This window comes from Bombina bombina, chromosome 6, assembly GCF_027579735.1.
Source record: "Bombina bombina isolate aBomBom1 chromosome 6, aBomBom1.pri, whole genome shotgun sequence".
Classification (NCBI taxonomy): Eukaryota; Metazoa; Chordata; class Amphibia; order Anura; family Bombinatoridae; genus Bombina; species Bombina bombina.
Window position 1 is genome coordinate 1,097,533,717 of NC_069504.1, and position 19,339 is coordinate 1,097,553,055.

At 38.9% G+C, this 19,339-nt stretch overlaps 1 protein-coding gene across 1 annotated transcript in view; it reads right to left on the reverse strand.

Moving 5' to 3' along the window:
* Nucleotides 1-19,339, reverse strand: part of DNM1L (dynamin 1 like) — a gene marked incomplete in the record, with an annotated part of 105,058 nt that overhangs the window by 69,559 nt on the left and 16,160 nt on the right. Inside the window, 1 exon segment of the mRNA XM_053719016.1 lies at nucleotides 11,454-11,500. Within this exon segment, the coding sequence (XP_053574991.1) occupies nucleotides 11,454-11,500 (47 nt within the window).

Here is a 19,339-nt window from a genome sequence, read left to right on the forward strand (position 1 = left end):
TTGTTGCGTGCTTCTCAGTCTTACAAACTGCCCTTTCGCAACTGATCTAAATAACTGCTTAGGGTGACTGCTCCTGGCGTGGAGAAGGGTATTACCGGTAATAGGTTTTCTATAAAGCTCAGTTTCAATTCCTACTCCTGGTATACCCTTTAGGGTTAAATTCAGCAAATTAGTAGTCTGTTGGTTACGTTCAAAAGTGAAATCCAATCCTACATCATTTATATTTATCCAATTCACAAATTCAATAGCTCTCTCTTTCTTCCCTCTCCACACCAGGAACAGATAATCGATGTAGCGTTTGTACATCCGTATATTTCCCCTGAAGGGGTTCCCATCCCCATAGATGCGGTACAGCTCCCACCACCCCATGAAGAGGTTGGCAAATGAAGGAGCAAAATTTGCGCCCATAACTGTCCCGCATCTCTGGAGATAGAACACCCCCTCAAAGGAAAAATAATTATGTGTCAGGAGAAAAAACACAGGATAGGAAAAACTCATCTGTCAATGCTTCGCCTATCAAACATTGTGTGGTATAATTGGGCTGCTTTGTCTAGATTTACGCTGGAATGTCTGGTGGGTACAGACCACTACACTATCCCTGATTTAGAGCTAGCTTCATAAAACCTATACACTTAGCTTTTTTACCCCACGCAGACCTCAAATCATTAACCCCACATATTCAAAATCACATTCATACACAACAAAAGTATTCAGCACATGGCAACAAAAACTCACTAAAATTAATCTACTCCTTCACCCATTAACCTCTGAAATAATTCCTTTTCAGGAATTACAGAACCACTATAGTCTTCCAGCCACGCATAGGTTCGCATACTTCCAATGCAGACACTATATATCTAAGCTATTATCAGAAGGACTGTTAACTAAGGACCCATCTAACCTAGATAAACTTTGAACTCTGGCAAAACAAGGACCGGTTAGACTGTCCTATACATACGACCTTATCCTCCGCCATTTTGAAGATTCCGCTTTGCGGGGGACACTGCTGAAGTGGTTACACTTTAGAGACTTAGAGGTAGACTTGGCCCTTATCACTGCAAGCTTTAGAAAGGCACACTCATGTACAGTCTCTGCAAATCTGAGAGAATCGCACATGAAACTTTTACACCAATCTTACATTACACCTGGCCTACGTGCCAAATGGGTCCCTGAGGCGGAAGACATTTGTAGCAAGTGTAGATACAACTCTCCAGATTGGATTCATTTGTTATGGGAATGCCCTAAGGTGCAGAGGTTTTGGCATAAAATCTCATATTGGCTAACTAAATTAACTAAGCAACGGGTACCTCTCACTGCACACCATGTGATATTTTTAATACCAAAAGGACGAGACGCTCATATCCGATATCTTTATAACCACGGTCCTTATGCTAGCTAAACAAATTATCTTACAAGAATGGGTGAGTGACGGAGCTCTTCCTTTTCAACAACTACTTAGGAAAACACACGCTCAGATGTTAATTGAACAAGCGGATACAAGGGGAGACCGTAAAAAGAGAATAAAAATTTTTTTATCTACAAATGGGAGGCTTACTTGCTATTCCTTCCAGAGGTGGTTAGGGATAGAGTCATATACATTTAGGAATAGCCTATATGTTTTGAGCAAAAACCTTAGAGGCAAGTGGTGCCTCTCTTCCGGACAGGTTCATTAGGGCACAACCACATACCATACGCACAACTTTTTTGATATATTCAGCAGCTCAGGAGACCTCTTTCCTGGGTGCTGGCTGCTGGGCGGGGAACCGGAGGTGCTCTGAGTAAGTATTATTACTGTTTTAGTTATTGTATTTTCCTCTTGTTATTCGTTTTTTTCTTTTATATGTTTATTAAGATTTTTATGTATAAAATTTGAAAAAAATTATTTCCGATTGCATGCATGTAAACTTTCCTAAGCAGCTATTTTTCTATTCTACACAACATTATACGTAAACCTGTATTCTGTGTATATGACATAATGTCTATATTACTAAGACTAGATTTGTAATGCATGATTGGGATCTTTTATAAAGTTATAAAAAAAAAAAATACAAACGTGAGCTTACAAATACTGGATGATGGTAAATACTTGTGTTTCATTGATGGGCCTACCTGTGACTTCCTCCTGGTAGATAATCCGGTAGTACCAATTTTCAACCATTTACCGAAGGTTCATAAATACCTGGAGGGGGTCGCAGGTAGACCCATTGTGAGTGGAATAGGGTCTCTTTTAGAAAGACTGTCTCAATGGTTAGACATCTTACAACCTTTGGTATGTAGTCTGACCAGTTTTCTACAGGATACAACTCACGTACTTAATTTGATGCAAGAATTAAGTTGGGAGGAGGGAGATATGTGTCTCACTATTGACGTGAAGGCACTATATACATCCATACCCCACAATAAGGGACTTGAGGCCCTTGAGTTCTTTCTTTTTAGAAATACTGGGTACCAAAAAGAATTTGTGAAATACATTTTAAGGATTGCCAAGTTTCTCCTGACACATAATTATTTCTCCTTTGAGGGGGTGTTCTATCTCCAGAGATGTGGGACAGCTATGGGCGCAAAATTTGCGCCTTCCTTTGCCAACCTCTTCATGGGGTGGTGGGAGCTGTCCCGCATCTATGGGGATGGGAACCCCTTGAGGGGAAATATACGGATGTACAAACGCTACATCGATGATCTGCTCCTGGTGTGGAGAGGGACGAAAAAAAGCCATTGAATTTGTGAATTGGATAAATATAAATGTAGGATTGGAGTTCACTATTGAACTTAACCAATAGACTACTAATTTCCTGGATTTAACCCTAAAGGGTATACCAGGAGTAGGAATTGAAACTGAGGTTTATAGAAAACCAATTAGCGGTAATACCCTTCTCCATGCCAGAAGCAGTCACCCTAAGCAGGTATTTAGATAAGGTGCGAAATGGCAGTTTGTAAGACTGAGAAGAAATTGTAGCACGCAACAACACTATGAGACACATGCCAATCTATTAACAGAACGTTTAATAGACAGGGGATCTAAACTATGTGATCCAAGGGATAAGAAAGGAGGTGACTAAAACCAAAAGACATGACCTACTAACCAAATCCATTGAGAAGAGACAGACAGTATCAAGACGGAAGTAAAGGGACATTTTTTGTTACGGATTACAGTTTACAGTATCACAAGATTTGTGGTATAGTGCAGAAACATTATAGACTACTAGCAGCAGATGATGCCTTGGCAGAAACTATACAACAGGGCTGCAAATGTGCCTTTAGAAGAGGACTCTCTTTGGGTAACATTTCGGCACCCACACAATTAAAAACCACACAGAGAGAAGACAGTAGTTCCTGGTTGAGATTCAAGGGAGTGTATAGATGTGGCAATTCCACCTGCAAGACATGTGAACACCTCACAATAGGGGGAAGGCTTCACAAGTGAGGTTACCAGTAAAGGGTATAGTCACAGAAAGTGCATGAATTGCAGAATTGTGTATGCAGTGTATCTAGCCAGTTGCACCAGGTGTCATTTACAGTACGTAGGCATGACGACTAGAGAGGTGCGCTCTTGTCTAATATTAAGTCAGGTACTCTGACCACCACCCTAGTCCAACATTTTAATAGGGTCCACAATAAGGATGCTACTTGCTTTTAATGGATGTGAAGAGGAGAAGGGGGGTACAGAGACCATGCCCTAGCAAAAAAGGGAAGTTTTCTGGATTTTTCAGCTTCAAACCAGAGGCCTTAATTCAGAATATGACCTCATTCATTTTTGGAATTAAATATGAGCAGTCAAGGGCATTAATTCTATTAAGTTTTTGAACTATGTGGAAAATGATCTAATTGTTTAAATATACAGCAGGAATTTAATATGGAGATTGTGGGATAAGCCATCATAAGGTTTTTGATCTAATTATATAGACACTTATGTAGTACAGCATGATTATATATGTAACTTATTATATTACTGTGTATGTCTTAGATGGTGTTTAGGCTTTAGGGACTTAGAGATAGGCAAGACGTATCAAAGGTGTACGAATCTAGTTATTCGGTATAGTTCACAATATGCCACTCCATTTACTCACTGGAGGCATACCGACATTGCTTGGGAAAAGCATATACTATATAAAATGCTAGCATTAATTGTAGTTTCTTTAAATGATTGACAGTTCAAGATGTAATATGTAAAACATGAACAATGTTATTTTTAAGCCATAGAATTATAAGTTGCTTAATCAAGGCATTGAACCTTTAAAGGCGAGCCTCCAATCATGAGTTACCATCTCCTTGCCCAGTAGCGAACAGAATGGTTTTACCCCTTTTTTAAAAGCCTGTATGTAGAAGGTAAATCTAGAGAGCTACAAGTATGGCACTAGTGCCGAAACGCGTAGGCTTTACATCACGCTAGAGGGCAATTGTTTACGTTTTAATGAAGACAATAAAGATGCTTCATCTCCCGACTTCCAATTTTTGATACTATTTGTTGGCCTTGATGGGAGAGAGACGGCACCGATCCCAGTAAGCTGATAAACACTCAAAGTCTAGTACCCATAGATCTGGGCTCCGATACAGCTTTGATACATCGCTGGAACCTATATCGGAGACGTCATAACCCGGAGCGGTGGTTTGCAGAGGTACGGCGGCAGTCGAGCCGCGCCAAGACTGCGTGTGGGGAGATAGTTTGTTAAGCGAAGTGGCTCCAAGCACACAACAGCAGAAGAATACCTTGACGATAACGGAGAATAAGAGAGAGGTCTCCCAAGGGCTGGAGAAACTTACACAATAAGAGTGGGCCGTGAAGCGGGGGTAAGTGGCATTCTACATCTAGAAGCATGAACTAGTGCTGTCCTGGAGGACATTTGAGAGTCTCATTTTGGGGAATTCCGTACTAAGTACAAGATGGGTGCTATTCATACAGGTGCACTCAGGGTCTCCTCTAACAGGGAACTGCAATTACATTCATAAACAGAACTAACACAGTTATACCAAGTGGAGCTGAGCTGTTAGCCTTCTCCTACTGCTATAGGGATACAGAAGCCACAGTGAGCAATAGATAATGTGCTCAGAAACCTTACAAAAATAAGATTCTGGTATATAAATGGTCATCAATTGGTTAATAGCATTCTTATTTAAAAGGACATTAAAGTCAGTTTCTTATATATGCATAGTATTTATCAGCAAATACAGGCACACAAAACACCCTGTAATTACAAGACCTTTGTGCAGTCTGGCAATATAGTCACACACAAGCTGAGTGTTAAAAAACCCTGAATGCATTAACACATTGTTTACTGCACTTATATTTGCAGGACTTGTAACTGCAGTAGACAAGGCCTGGCACTTGCATTGTTTTGCAGTTCCTTATCTCAGCTGAGGCAATTAGGCACAGATATGTGTCAGGGACAGGCTTATTTTCAGAGTTAAATTACAGTAAAAGAGGGCAAAATAAATAATGAACGTATACTGCAAGAATTTCTTTACTACGCATAATTAAACATTTAATATTATAACTCAAAGTGGTTCATTTCTCTGGAAAGCAACATTTGTAGTCTAGCGAATCAGCAATATACCACTTAAAGGGATGTGAAAGTCAAAAGTAAAGTTTTGTGAATCAAAAAGAACACGCAATTTTAAACAACTTTTTAAATTTACTTCTATTACCAAATCTGTTTTGTTACATTGATATCTTTTGTTAAAAAGAGTAGGCCCAGGAGCAGCACTGCACCACTGGGAGCTAGCTGAACTCATTGGGTGAGCCAATGACAAGAGGTATATATGTGCAGCCACCAGTCAGTTCCCAGTAGTGCATTCACCGCTCCTGAGCCTAACCAGATAACTCAACAAAGAATACCAAAAGATTTAAAAGGGGCAGTAAACCGATTGAGATTTTTTATAGAAAATGTTTAGTAATGAAAAAACTTTGCAATATATTTTCATTATTTTGCTCCCTTTTCATGTAATTTAGCTTTAAAAAATCATCTATTTCTAATTCTCAGAACTTGAAATGCACCTACTGACTCCAGACTAACCCTACTACATATATGTCTCTAATAGGCTTTATCAGATAACAGCAAAACAATTGACTTTAAACTAACTTTATGACAGTGGCTAGCCTTGTTGTCTGTGGACTACAGCACGGATTGGTTACTTCAAATAAGGCAAACAGTGGGTAAGTTTGTCACTCTATAGCAACACATCAGAAATGTCTTGTAAATACAAGGTGTTTACTGTTCCTTTAAGTTTAAAATAGAAGTAACTTAGAAAGTTGTTAAAAATGGCATGCTCTATCTGAGTCATGAAAGTTTAATGTTAACTTTACTGACAGCTTAAAAAGAATGAGCTTCTGCGTCTAGAAAACTTCAAACAATCACAATTTTCAGTTGTTTTTCCACAGCAAAAGCAAAACATTTTATTTTTTATTAAAATGTATACAGGAATTGCTGTTTGCTGAATTTAATTAATGGAGATTATATTTCCAGTATAACATTCCTTTAAACCTTGGGGTATTCCGGATGTCCCTTCACGCTAGTTGTTAGTTCAATAAAATTTCCATTCAGCAAACCAGAGGTATATTTATTGCCAGTTTCATTCGTTTGCTGCTTTTTTTTTTTTTTTTAGTCTTTAGTGCAAGAAAATGTATCTTACAAGATAGGAAAAACATGTTGATAATGTTTGTAATAAACCTGTTTTTTGTGAAATAATAATAATAATTTAGTGGTTGTTAACTGATTTTATGAATATTTTCAACTCTAAGGTCAGCGACCTCAAAATATTTCAGAATGATGGAAACTAAAAACAACATTTATACTTACCTGATAAAATATTTTCTTTTAGAATGAGGATGGTTCATAGTCCTTCATAACATATGGGACATATTTCCCACCACTAGGAGGTCAAGAACCTATACAAGAGCTTAAAATCCCTCCCACCTTAAATCAGTTAAACGTATAGCTGAGCAGAGAATAGGAAAGGCACAGGTAGGAAAGACAAAGCAGGGTCTGTAGGGGTGTCATTAGAACGGTCGCCCAAAAATTTTAACGGACGGGGCCTATAGACCTCCAAAATTCCGAAAGAAAATAATTTATCATCAAGCAAGAAAAAATTTGGTTTTCTTTCGTAAAATGATGATGGTCCATAATCCTCCATAACATACGGAATTATTACCCAAGCAGATGGTCTATGTTATGGAAAGGGTTGGAGAATTTTTCTGGCAGTTCCTATTTAGCCGACACTGTGGCCTGAAGAACTTTCTGGCCAAAAGTTGCTTGCAAAGAAGCAAAAACGAGCAATAAAATTTGGAAAAAGTATGCAGAGACCACCATGTTGCAGTTTTGCAAATCTGCTCCAAAGATGCATAATTTTTAAAAGCCCACAAAGCTGCAACTGCTCTTGTAGAATGAGCTGTGATACACTTAGAAGGCGACAAGTCGCTACCACGTAAGCCTTGTGAATCACTTGATTGTGCCAAAAGGCCAACGCTAGCTTAATAGGCTTCTGCCCCTTACGAGTCCCAGAGTAGTAAATAAACAAACTAGAGGGATTGTCTGAATTCTTTTGTAGCGTGAAGATAGAACTTCAAAGCTCTGACTACATCAATATTATCAATAATATAAAGTAAAGTTTTATCCTTGTGAATAATTAGAAATGGAGAATCACAGGACAAGGCTGACAACTCAAACTCTCCTAGCTGAGGAGATTGTGAACAAGAAAAGCACTTTACAAGATAAAAGCTTGATATCAATGGAATGCTTTAGTTCAAAAAGGAACTAAATTAAAAATTCCAGGGTGGAGAAATAGATCTCCCAACTGGCCTAATTCTAATTAATACCCGAATGAAAGTTTGATTAGGAAGTTTAGCTAACTTACTATAAAAAAAAAAAAAGAACAGATAAAGCAGAAATTTTGCCTTTTAGGGTGCTAGCATACAAACCCTTGACAAGGCCATCCTGTAAAAACGGAAGAATTCTAGAAATCCTAAAGCAATAAGAAGAAAACTCTCTGGAAGAGCATCACTCAAAATATGCCTTCCAAATTTTGTGATAAATCTGAGAAACCTGTCTCAAAACTAAGCGTTTAACCTCCACACCGTTAAACTTAGAGATTTGAGATCCTAATGGAAAAGAGGCAATTGAGACAAGTCTTGTCTCAGAGGAATAGTCATGGAGGAGATTAGAACATCTGCACACTATGTTCTGCGGGGGCCAAGCTGGAGCAATCAATATTATTGAAGCCGACTTTTGTTTGATCTGAGCAATGACTCTAGGAAGAAGAACAAATAGAGGAAACAGGTATGCTAGATGAAATTCCTATGGACATAGCAAGGAGTCTATCATGTGAGCCTTTGAATCTCTTGATCTTGCACAATATTTTGGAAGCTTGTGATTTAAGTGAGATGCCATCAGATCTATGTCTGGTAAACCCCATTTGATTACTAAGTGATTGAAAATGTCCTGACAGAGAGACCACTCTCCTGGATGGACTGATTGACGGCTGAGGTAATTGGCCTCTCAGTTGTTCACACCTGGTATGTGAATTGCTGATTGGGAGCAATGATTCCTCTCTGCCCAAGACAGAATCTGAGATACTTACTGCATGGCCAGTGGACTGTGGGTAGGCCCTTGATTTATATAGACCGTCTTATTATTGCCCGACTAGAAATGAATACACTTTTCCTCCTTCAATAGGGACCAGGAATGAGCCCGAAGAATCGCTCTAAGTTCCAGAATGTTGATTGGTAAACTCATCTCTAGAGGAGGCCAGACTCCTAGCGCTCTTTGAGAATTCCAGACCGCCCCCCAGTCTAAAACACTGGCGTCCGTCACAATAGCCCATAACGGACGAAGGAAGAATGCTCCAAGGGTCAAAGGAGGACTTTGTGTCCACCAAGAGAGATAATCTGAAATCCACAACAATCTGTTGCTTCAAGTGTAGATAATTCTTTGACCACTGATTTAGCATAGATAATTGAAGGGATCACAAGTGGAAACGGGCAACAGGAAATGCATCTGAAGCAGTTACCATAAGACCCACCACCTCCATGCACTGAGCTACTGATGGGAATGAAGCACTTTGCAGGGAGGGACGCCTTCTAAAGCTTTATTTTGCAGGGTTCCATCAGAAAACAATGCATAAGGACCGAATCTATTATAACTCCGAGAAATGCTACCCTTGTAGCAGAATACAAGTAGCTTTTGGGAACATTGATTCTCCAACCTGCCTCAGAGAAAAGAGAGAACCTTTGGGTATAAGCAATAGCTAGAAGAGGGGGAGGAGCCTGCACTAACGTAACATCCAGATAAGTGGCAATTTACATCCCCTGAGCTCCACCAATAATGCTCCTAGCACCTTTATAAAGATATGAGGAGCAGTACTCAGACTTAAGAGAAGGATGACAACTGATGTTTGTCTAGGAATGCAAACCTTAATGGTGATCATTGTGGACAGATATGTGCAGGTATGCATCCTTAAAGGGACGTTGAACTTAAAAAAATGTATTTCGTGATTCAGATAGAGCATGCAGTTTTAAGCAACGTTCTAATTTACTCCTATTATCAATGTTTGTTTGTTCTCTTGCTATCCTTATATGAAAAAGAAGGCATCTAAGCTTTTTTCTTGGTTCAGACCTCTGGACAGCAGTTTTTGATTGGTGGATGAATTTAACCACCAATCAGCAAGGACAACCTAGGTTGTTCACCAAAAATGGGCCGGCATCTAAACTTACATTCTTGCATTTCAAATAAATATACCAAGAGAATTAAAGAACATTTGATAATAGGAGTAAATTAGAAAGCTGCTTAAAATGTCATGCTCTATCTGAATCATTAAAAAAAAAAATTTGGGTTCAGTGTCCCTTTAAGGGCAATAATAGGCATGAATTGACCCTGTTGGATTAAGGTAGGTACCCTTAGGATTTTGTTTAGGGTTTTCAAGTCTAAGATGGCCGAAAGCCCTTGCCTTCTTAGGAGTAAAAACCTTGACCTAGTTCTGGGACGGGGACAAACATTGCCATCCCCTACTGGACACATTAGAAAAATGGTATCCAATCACCTTCACATGATTTCTGGATAGAAGCAATTAGCCATAGCTGGATTTGAACTCTAAACCTTCAGCTTTCAAGTCAACTTAGCTAACCACTAAGCCATCATGGGATGTTTCCTCAAAGAATCCACGTCAGTTGGTCAATTAAGAGGACCCTGCTTCAAGAAAAGGAAAACTCCCACTCTCTTTAAGGAAAAAAGGAACAAATCAGGCTACCCGAAATACATTTTTCTGATTAATTCTGAAATACAGAAACGTATTCATAAAGGAATACTAAGTTTATAAATCTATACATGAAATAAGTATCAATACGTACTATACACATGACTATAATTAAAAAGGGACAGTTCACCTAATTTTTATCCCCTTTAAATTGTTCTCAATTATCCATTTTACCTGCTGGAGTATATTACATTCTTTACAAGTAGCTCCTTTTATCCCATTTTGGCATTTGAAATAGCTGATTTAGCCTGTGGTATCTCCACCTATAGTTAAAGTTTGTATACTGGAGTATAGGCTATTAAATAGCCTAAGTAAACACAGCTAGCAGAAGAAATTACACTGCCAGTGGGGTGCAGGATAGTTAAGTAATAAGATAATTTTCCATTGTTCTCTCTATGTATTGAGCTTTGATTTTTCAGACAAAGATAAGGAAACAAGTGTGTGTAAACAAAGTGATAACATAATGAGATATGATATTATCTGAAACTCAACCATTTGTAATAGCCTGTTTAAAAGCACAAACCAGTAGCTTCATATACACAAATAAATATGAAAATGCAATTTCTCATACATTATATACTATGCAGCTGGTAAAACAAGTCATTGAAAATGGATTAATATAAAAACAATTTTACAGTGTACTGTCCCTTTAATAATACATACATAGTTAGCATGTAATTTGGCCTGACTGACTAGACAAGCACTACATATAGATAAACATACTTGTAAATCCCTTTCTATTTCCTATCTTCTTTGTGAATGATAAGTCCCAGGGAATAGGGGTCTTACATTGGACTGAGCTCCCAAAAATAAATCCATAAGCACGCAGCTGGAAAATCTCTATTCTCAGCCAACTCCTATAAAGCCAAGAAAAGAACTGAATAAAGATGGGAAGGATTTTAAGCTCTTGTATGGGTTCTTGACCTCCCCCTAGTGGCATGACATATTCCATAAGTTATGGGGAACCACCATCATTTTAGGAAAGAAAATAAAATTTTAATATAACATGATTACAAAAGGCAGAGCAAGAAATGTACAGGTTCATGTAAACCAAGTAACAATTCTGGGAGCTTCAGACAGGGTAAGGAGGGACATATAGCACAACAGAGGCCTAAAATAAAAGGAGCCGCATGCTAGACAATAAAATCTGCCATTTACTTGTCTCTGCTGTACATTGTAACTGACACATTGATCTATAGGTTTATTTATACCTTGTTCTTGGTGTGAAGAAATTTGCCCCATTCTTGAGCATCAACTCCTGAAACAAAGGAAGAATTAGTGTTACTCTATGTTATACAGTGTAGTATATGAATGTGTTTTAGAGGGTAAAACTGGTACTTTTTTTACTTGCACTATATGTGGGAGGCCAGTTAGATTTCATTTTTATCTTTAAGGGTTGACAATGCTGGGGAAAAAAAGGTATCCACTGCATCTAACTTTCTACATTATAAGTTAACTTCTCTCCTGCACAGTACTGATTCCTGAAGCACACTGTCACTACCTGGGACAAGCAAGAACAGTACAACCATCCTGAGTATGTGAGGGGTTACCTCACTAGTACTGTCATTTAGCTGTATCTCTCCTATAGCCATGTGGTATAATGGGACTTCCAAAGCCTGGCCAGAAGAGAGTTTCATACAAAGGACAGTGCTGGTGACTCCAGTATAAGTTGACACATGAGCAGCCTATGAGGCTGCAGCCCCTGTGCTGGGAAAAGATTAGAGCAGCCATCCCAGTAAGTGAGACTCATGCATTGTTGTGCTGTAAGTCCCAAGACCTGACTATGATCATGGGCAGAAGTGGCTAGTGGCTGTGCCAGAAGTACATCCCATACAAGTGGGAGACACACGGTTGTAAGCCCTGCACCAATGCCAAGGTACATTACTGGATGTCAGAGACCTTTTTGTCAAACCCTGATAGTGACAGACTCTGAAGAAAGTGACAATACTTGTCTAGAGTTCTGCCAGCTGACAGCTGTGAGTGTCAGCTTGCGATTAATGCACTAGATTATTACCATCTACTAAACTGTGCGTTATCTATTTGGGAAAATATTTCACCATGAGGTGCCCCTTGTTTTAAGCTGAACTTCTAGATAGTCACTTAATGGTAAATATCGAAAAAGCATAATTTCTTACTCACCCGCTTTTTTTTATTTTTTTATAACTAATCCAGTAATATACATCTTTCCCAAGCTTCTAATTGTGGGTGTAATTGTGGGTGTCTGGCTCGCTGATATTCTGGCTGGCATCTCAAATTCATATAAAATTTGTCTAAACCAATATCACTGCTGTTGTGATGGATAATAAAATCAGGGCTAATGTAAGCACTATATTATAAAATATTACAAATACAAACAATAATCAAATAAAGGCAGATCTAATTATAGTAAGGCGTCTACTGTACAGATCTGCTGTAGCAGGCACATATGACTCACATGCCTGGAGAACGTTCCTTCTCATATGAACAGGGTCATGTGTTGCTGAAGAACAAACTAAAACCATTCAATATAAAAACCATGTTTGTTTTATTCTTCAGTGCTCACTAGAAAAACTTGAAAGAGCCATACAAATACCCATACGCTAAAAACATAAAACTACAGAGCTGTTTAAAAGAAAAATCATGAATTTGCAGAAATGGCAAAAAAAAAATAAAAAAAAAAAACACCCTTTAAATGAGTCACAGTTACAACACAAATAGCAGGTTACATGCGAGATAAAAAGAAAACTGCATTAAGCTGAAGAACATAAAGACAAAATGCTCAACCTGCAAAACAAAGCCAAATACATTCTGTACATATCTAAGAGGAAAATAAATTAAATTAAGCAGAGGATGATATAAATTATTTGCATTGTTTGTGGAGTATCTGGGTGGTGAAGGATGCCAGGCGCATAATCTACAGAAACGTTTCACTAGTGTCTTAAAAGTACATGCAGTGGTAAAAGAAATGGGCGAGAATAGAGGTGGAGACTGGAGGAGACCTTTGGAAAGATGCCTGGGATTTTTCCATGAGTCGAGGTCTGGAATCAAAAGAAAAGAGAAACAGCACAGAAAGAGATGTTATCAAAACGCTCTCGAGCAGACAGACACTGTGTTAGATTCACTAACTTCAACAGCAAAATATATACAGAATAAAGATTTATACTTACGCAATCATTTTCTTCATAATCAGACAAGAACATATATTCTCTAACCAATCAAGAGGGTTGAAACAGCTCCCACAAGATGGATATATTAGAAACCCCCAAATGTCGACAGGTTAAAGGGACATGATACCCAAATATAGAAGCACTTGAAAGGGATGCTGCATCGTTGCAAAAAGCTGACTAGAAAATATCACCTGAACATCTCTGTAAAAAAAGAAGATATTTTACATCAAAATATTCTAAGTATTTACACCACATTGTAAAGGGATTTCAAGCTGCCAATCAGGATGCTAATCCCAGGACTTGCAAGGGAGTGTGCATCTGGTATGTGAAGACACAGTCATGTTATTTCCCTATTCAGTTTAAGGATGTTTACTATGAAATCTCATGAGATCACAGCAATGCAAAGCATGACTACAACACTGCTAATGGGCTGGTTTTGTTTTTTTTTCTAACCTGCAGCTGACAGTAGTTGAAGTAGAACGGTTTCCAAAACACTTACTCTTGTGAGCTAAAGACATTTCGAGGTAAAATATCTTCCTTTTTAAGATGTTCAGGTGATATTTTATTTTCAGCTCTTTACAGTAATGCAGCATCACTTTCAAGTGATTTAGAATATGGTTAATATGTCCCTTTAAATAAAGAGGCAAAGGCATAAACCAAAGACTTGTGTAAAGCAGTGTGCGACTTCATATGGTTCAGATTCTAGTGAAGAAACTCATTTAACAGAAGTTTTGTTTTTCTCCATACACACTTGCAGAAGCATTTTAGTAAAGGAGGAGGAAAAAAAATATTCTAGCTGGATCTTAGTAAATAAATCTATAAGAGAATCCTAGCAAATGCGGTTTGTGTCACCCAAACGCACTGAACTAGTAATATTTAAAGGATACCAAAAAAATCTTGTGGCCAAGTTCCATTGAAGCATCATAATGGCAACCCATAGAGACGCCACTTCCCTAATGTGTTTTTATAAGTGCTCTGTCAACCAATAAAAAGGACATTAAACCGCTGGGTACAACTACATGCTATTGTTTTCCCATTTGTACTCTCTTTAAAGCGGTTCTCTTATTTTAAAGGGACATTGTGGTCGAAATTGAAATGCACATAGATGAATTGCATCTTTGAATAGAAACATATTTGTAATATAAATGCATTGGCAAAAATGCTTCTAGTAAAAGTTATCACTGCTTTAGTGTTAGCATTTTTCTCTGCACGTGCATGTGAAGCATAGCTAAATATTCTAAGTGCACCAGCATTTTAAATACTGCAGCTGCTCATAGAGCCAGTGGGGCTTGTATCATGTCAGCAATTAACAAACTGAGCCATTACCAGATGGTACAAGAGCCTTAGGCTCCCTGAGCAAGTGCTGTGTTTAAAATGCTGGTGCACGGTGCATACTTAAGTACACATTTGAAACTGTTATATTTTTTTATTAGAAGCATTTTTTTCTAATACATGTATCTTACAAAAATGCTTCTATTCAAAACTGAAATGCATCCATGTGGATTCCAATTTTGTCTGGAATGTCCCTTTAACTAATTACGTATAATTAAGTATTCAGTTGGTAAAGCTCTGCATTTTATAGTGGTCACCGCCATCTTGTATCTCGCATATTGTTGCATCCGGTGCACTTTCACATTACTGCTTTTTATAGTGGTCACCGCCATCTTGTATCTCGCATATTGTTGCATCCGGTGCACTTTCACAATACTGCATTTTATAGTGGTCACCGCCATCTTGTATCTCGCATATTGTTGCATCCGGTGCACTTTCACAATACTGCTTTTTGACAGCTGTGCTTTTCACTTCAGTTTAGCTCACATAAGAGAGCGGAAGAGTTTCATTAGCACAGTTTTTTTTGCAAAACAACAAATATAAAGTCAAAGATGGCAGCCCCCAGTGTGCAGATGCAGCGCTTCACTAATTGATACTTGTAAGGGAATAAAATAACTGAAGACAGCTGCAGACACAGGGGGAAAACTAATAGTATGGCGAGTAGTAACCTCTGGAAAATAAATCCAATAATTTCACCCATAGCAGACTTTTTTCCTATCCTTTGTTGAAGGAGCAGCAATGCACTATTGGGAGCTAGCTGAGCCAATGAAGCAGAATAGATAATGGAAATATATTGGAAAGTTGTATAAATTTGTATCCTCTATCTGAATTATGAATGAAAATGTTTGTAATCATGTTCTTTACAATCAAAATGAATAGCCTAAGGTTTTGTCTAGCAGAAGATATTTCTCATTTATCAAGCATGCTGCCTCTGAAGCTTAAAGGGTTATAAAACAACCTGTCATTTTTTAATGGTAAACCCCACATCACTTGTCTTATTTGGAGAAGCCAATCGGAACTTGTAACTGGAGTAGACAAGGCTAACTAATGTTCTGCAGCATTTTATCACCTCTACTGAGGCCAATTAGGGACAGATATGGATTAGCTTTGTGAAGTATGCAGTGTGTACTTCCAATTCTCATAACAGAGTTAAAATACAGGAAAAGTGGGCAAAATAAATAATGAAAGTATCTTGCAATTTATTTATTTTTTCTATATATATTTTTTTAACTATGTACCCAGAGGAAGAATTTTTATTTTACAATAAGATTTTTTTTTTAGTGAAATATTTTCTGAAGGTCATTTTGAAAAGAAATTTAAATTGATATTAGGCAGTTACACTAAAGCACCAGCTTAATTGCAATTTGTTGATTAACTGGAGAATAAAGCAATTTTTAAAGTTGCATAATATATTACAGCAGTTGAAAATTGCATTGCAAATTAGCTGTAGAGGAAAAAAAACAAAGAACGCTTGTAATTATTTGTAAATGTTTGTCTCCTTTGCTCTTTGTCCAACATCACATAATTATAAAAAATGAGTGCATTGCTCACTCACAAGAACGCACTATTCAGGAGTAACAGCTTCGTACACAGGGAAAGGCTAGGGAGAAGAATGAATTAAATAAAAACCCTGAGAGCCAATCATCAGTCAACGTGCTGACGCTTTGCAGCACTGCTCCGTATATGAATGTTCTGGTCAAACAGCATTTCATTCTGGCTGCCCTGTGTTAAGGAAAACTTACACAGAGCATCCAGAGCACAGCGCTATTAGAAGAGAACAGCCTGATGTGGAGCAGCACTGTGAAAGCGCTAACAGTTCCAGCATGTGTGCTGTCTTTTCGGCAGACATGCTGCATTCTCTGCAAGGAAATCTCAGATCACAGCATGTTCTTCCTTGGGGACTATGTATATAAATAAACATTTTGTTGTAAAATTTCAAAGTGTTTCATGTCCCTATAATTTAGATATAACTGTCTGTGGAGGTTCCGAAGTGCACATTAAGAGCTCAAGTGCCCCAGGAGACTGTGCATCACTGGCGCCCTAAAAATTGGGCCTGGCATACAAATTTTGGGGTCCTAAAACCCACACATTTCCCACCCAAACGCGGATGATTAATCGCTGCCAGCCACCCAGTTTAACATGTTAGCAGTTGTCAGTGAGGAAATAACACCAGAAGAATTACATTTACAAGGAAAGACAACCTGCAATTATGGTTTCTTTCCATCCAAAGAAAAATCAAGAAAAATCAAGGGCACTAAAAGTGGGACCATCAATTTATTTTGACAGTGTAAGATGTTATGGGGCACTTAATAAATGCAAGCAAGTGGTTAATAACAAAGGATAAGCAGCTAGCTGCAGTAAAAAAAAAAAAATAGATCACAGTGAGTGATATTGTTTTTGGTTAAAACAATTTTATATTGTGTCTTGATTTACAATTTTTACATTAATTGACTGGTATTATTTCAAGAGACCTCATTGGTTATAAAAGTATATTATAGGCACACAGGGGACCATTTAAGTGAAGGAGCTGCTCCTGCCGTATGTGCACTCTCTCTTGGTAAATAGTGCGACACTGATGAGCGATGGGGTGTGAGAACGGAATGTCTCCAACACCGGACACATTTGAAATCATCTGCATAATGTTGCATATACAAAAACCCTTCTTGCCGTGTCAGATTCTGCGACCCGTCTGTCACATGCGCACTGTGGTTGCAAAATCCGACCAGCTGTTCCTTCGGATTTTGCAACCAGTCACATATACGCTCAGGAATGTGGCGACGTTGTGGTCACCACATTCCTGGTGGCTTTTTACAGAAAGGGTGGTGGATTCATGAAATAAACTTCCATTTGAGGTGGTAAACACAAAGACTGTAAAGGAATTAAAAAATGCCTGGCACATGCATAAGGCTATCCTAAGGAAAAAGTAACGTAATGTGTAGACTTGATGGGCCTTTTTGGTTCTTATCTACCGTCAAATTCTATGTTTCTATGACAGTACCCCCTTCCCAAGGCCGACCTCTGGGCGGCTTTAGCTTTCTCATAGACTTGTAGGTCTTAAAAGCAAATGATGGCTCCGTCAGAGGCTTAAACTAATGACTTACTGTCTGTCACTTCAGTCCTCAAGCTGTCCATATGTGGCTCAGTGTACTGAAGTAATTGGTCTGATGGTTGCTTCCATGGACATCATTCAGTTTGCTCGGTTCCATCTGAGACCCCTACAGTTATGCATGCTCAGACAATGGAACGGAGACCTCTCAGACTTATCGCAGAGGATAGATTTGGTTCCCCTAATTAGAGTCTCTCTATCATGGTGGTTTTCATAGGACCATCTGTCTCAGGGTACATGCTTCCTAAGACCATCCTGGGTGATTGTAACCACAGACGCCAGCCTTTCAGGCTGGGGAGCAGTTTGGGGTTCTTTAAAGGCTCAGGGTCTTTGGACTCAAGATGAGTCTTTCATTCCCATAAACATCTTGGAGTTGAGAGCAATTTACAATGCCTCGTGTCAGCCTGGCCTCAACTAGCTTTAGTCTGGTTTATCAGATTTCAAATCGGACAATATCTCCTCGGTGGCTTACATCAATCACCAGAGAGGAACTCTGAGTTCCTTAGCAATGAAGGTGACGACTCCCATTCTCCAGTGGGCAGAGTCTCACGATTCTCTGCCTTCCGCATTCCAGGGATGGACAACTGGGAGGTGTTTTTTTCTGAGCAGGCAGACTTTTCACTCCGGGGAGTGGGCTCTCCACCCAGAGGTTTTCAAGTGATAACTCTAAGGTGGGGGTTCCAGTGTTAAATCTGATGGCGTCTCGTCAAAACGTCAAGGTTTCAAAGTACGGTTCAAGATCAAGAGATCCTCAGGCTGCTCTGATAGATGCTCTAGCGGTTCCTTGGATCTTCTCTCTGGCATACCCATTTCCTCTCCTTCCACGAGTCAATGCTCGTATCAAACAGGAAAAAGCATCAGTAATTCTAATAGCTCCTGCATGACCTCGCAGAATTTGGTAAGGATGTCATATCTTCCTCCTTGGAGGCTACCTCTGAGGAAGGACCTTTTAATTCATGGCCCATTCCTCCATTCAAACCTTGATTCCCTGAAACTGACTGCCTAGTTCTGTATAGACTTGGGTTTCCTGAAGCGGTTGTTGATACTATGCTTCAGGCTCGCAAAATCTACCATAAAGGTATGGCGTAAGTATCTTATTAGTGCGAATCTATGGGTTTCTCCTGGAGCCGGGTGAGGATTCCCCATATTTTATCTTTTCTTTAGGATGGCCTGGAGAAAGGTTAGTCAGTCAGTACTCTGAAGGGTCAGATTTCTGCAGTCTATTCTTTTGCACAAACATCTGACAGATTTGCCAGATGTTTAAGCTTTTGTTCAGGCCCAGGTCAGAATCAGGCCTGTGTTTAAACCCGTTGGTCCTCCTTGGAGCCTTAATCTTGTTCTTAAAGTATTGCAACAGGCTCCGTTTGAGCCAATGCATGTTGATATAAAATTGTTATCTTGGAAGGTTTTGTTTCTTCTTGCTATTTCTTCTGCTCGCAGAGTTTGACCTTTCAGCTCTGCAGTGTGATTCCACGTACCTTATTTTTCATGCAGATAAGGTGGTCCTTCGTAC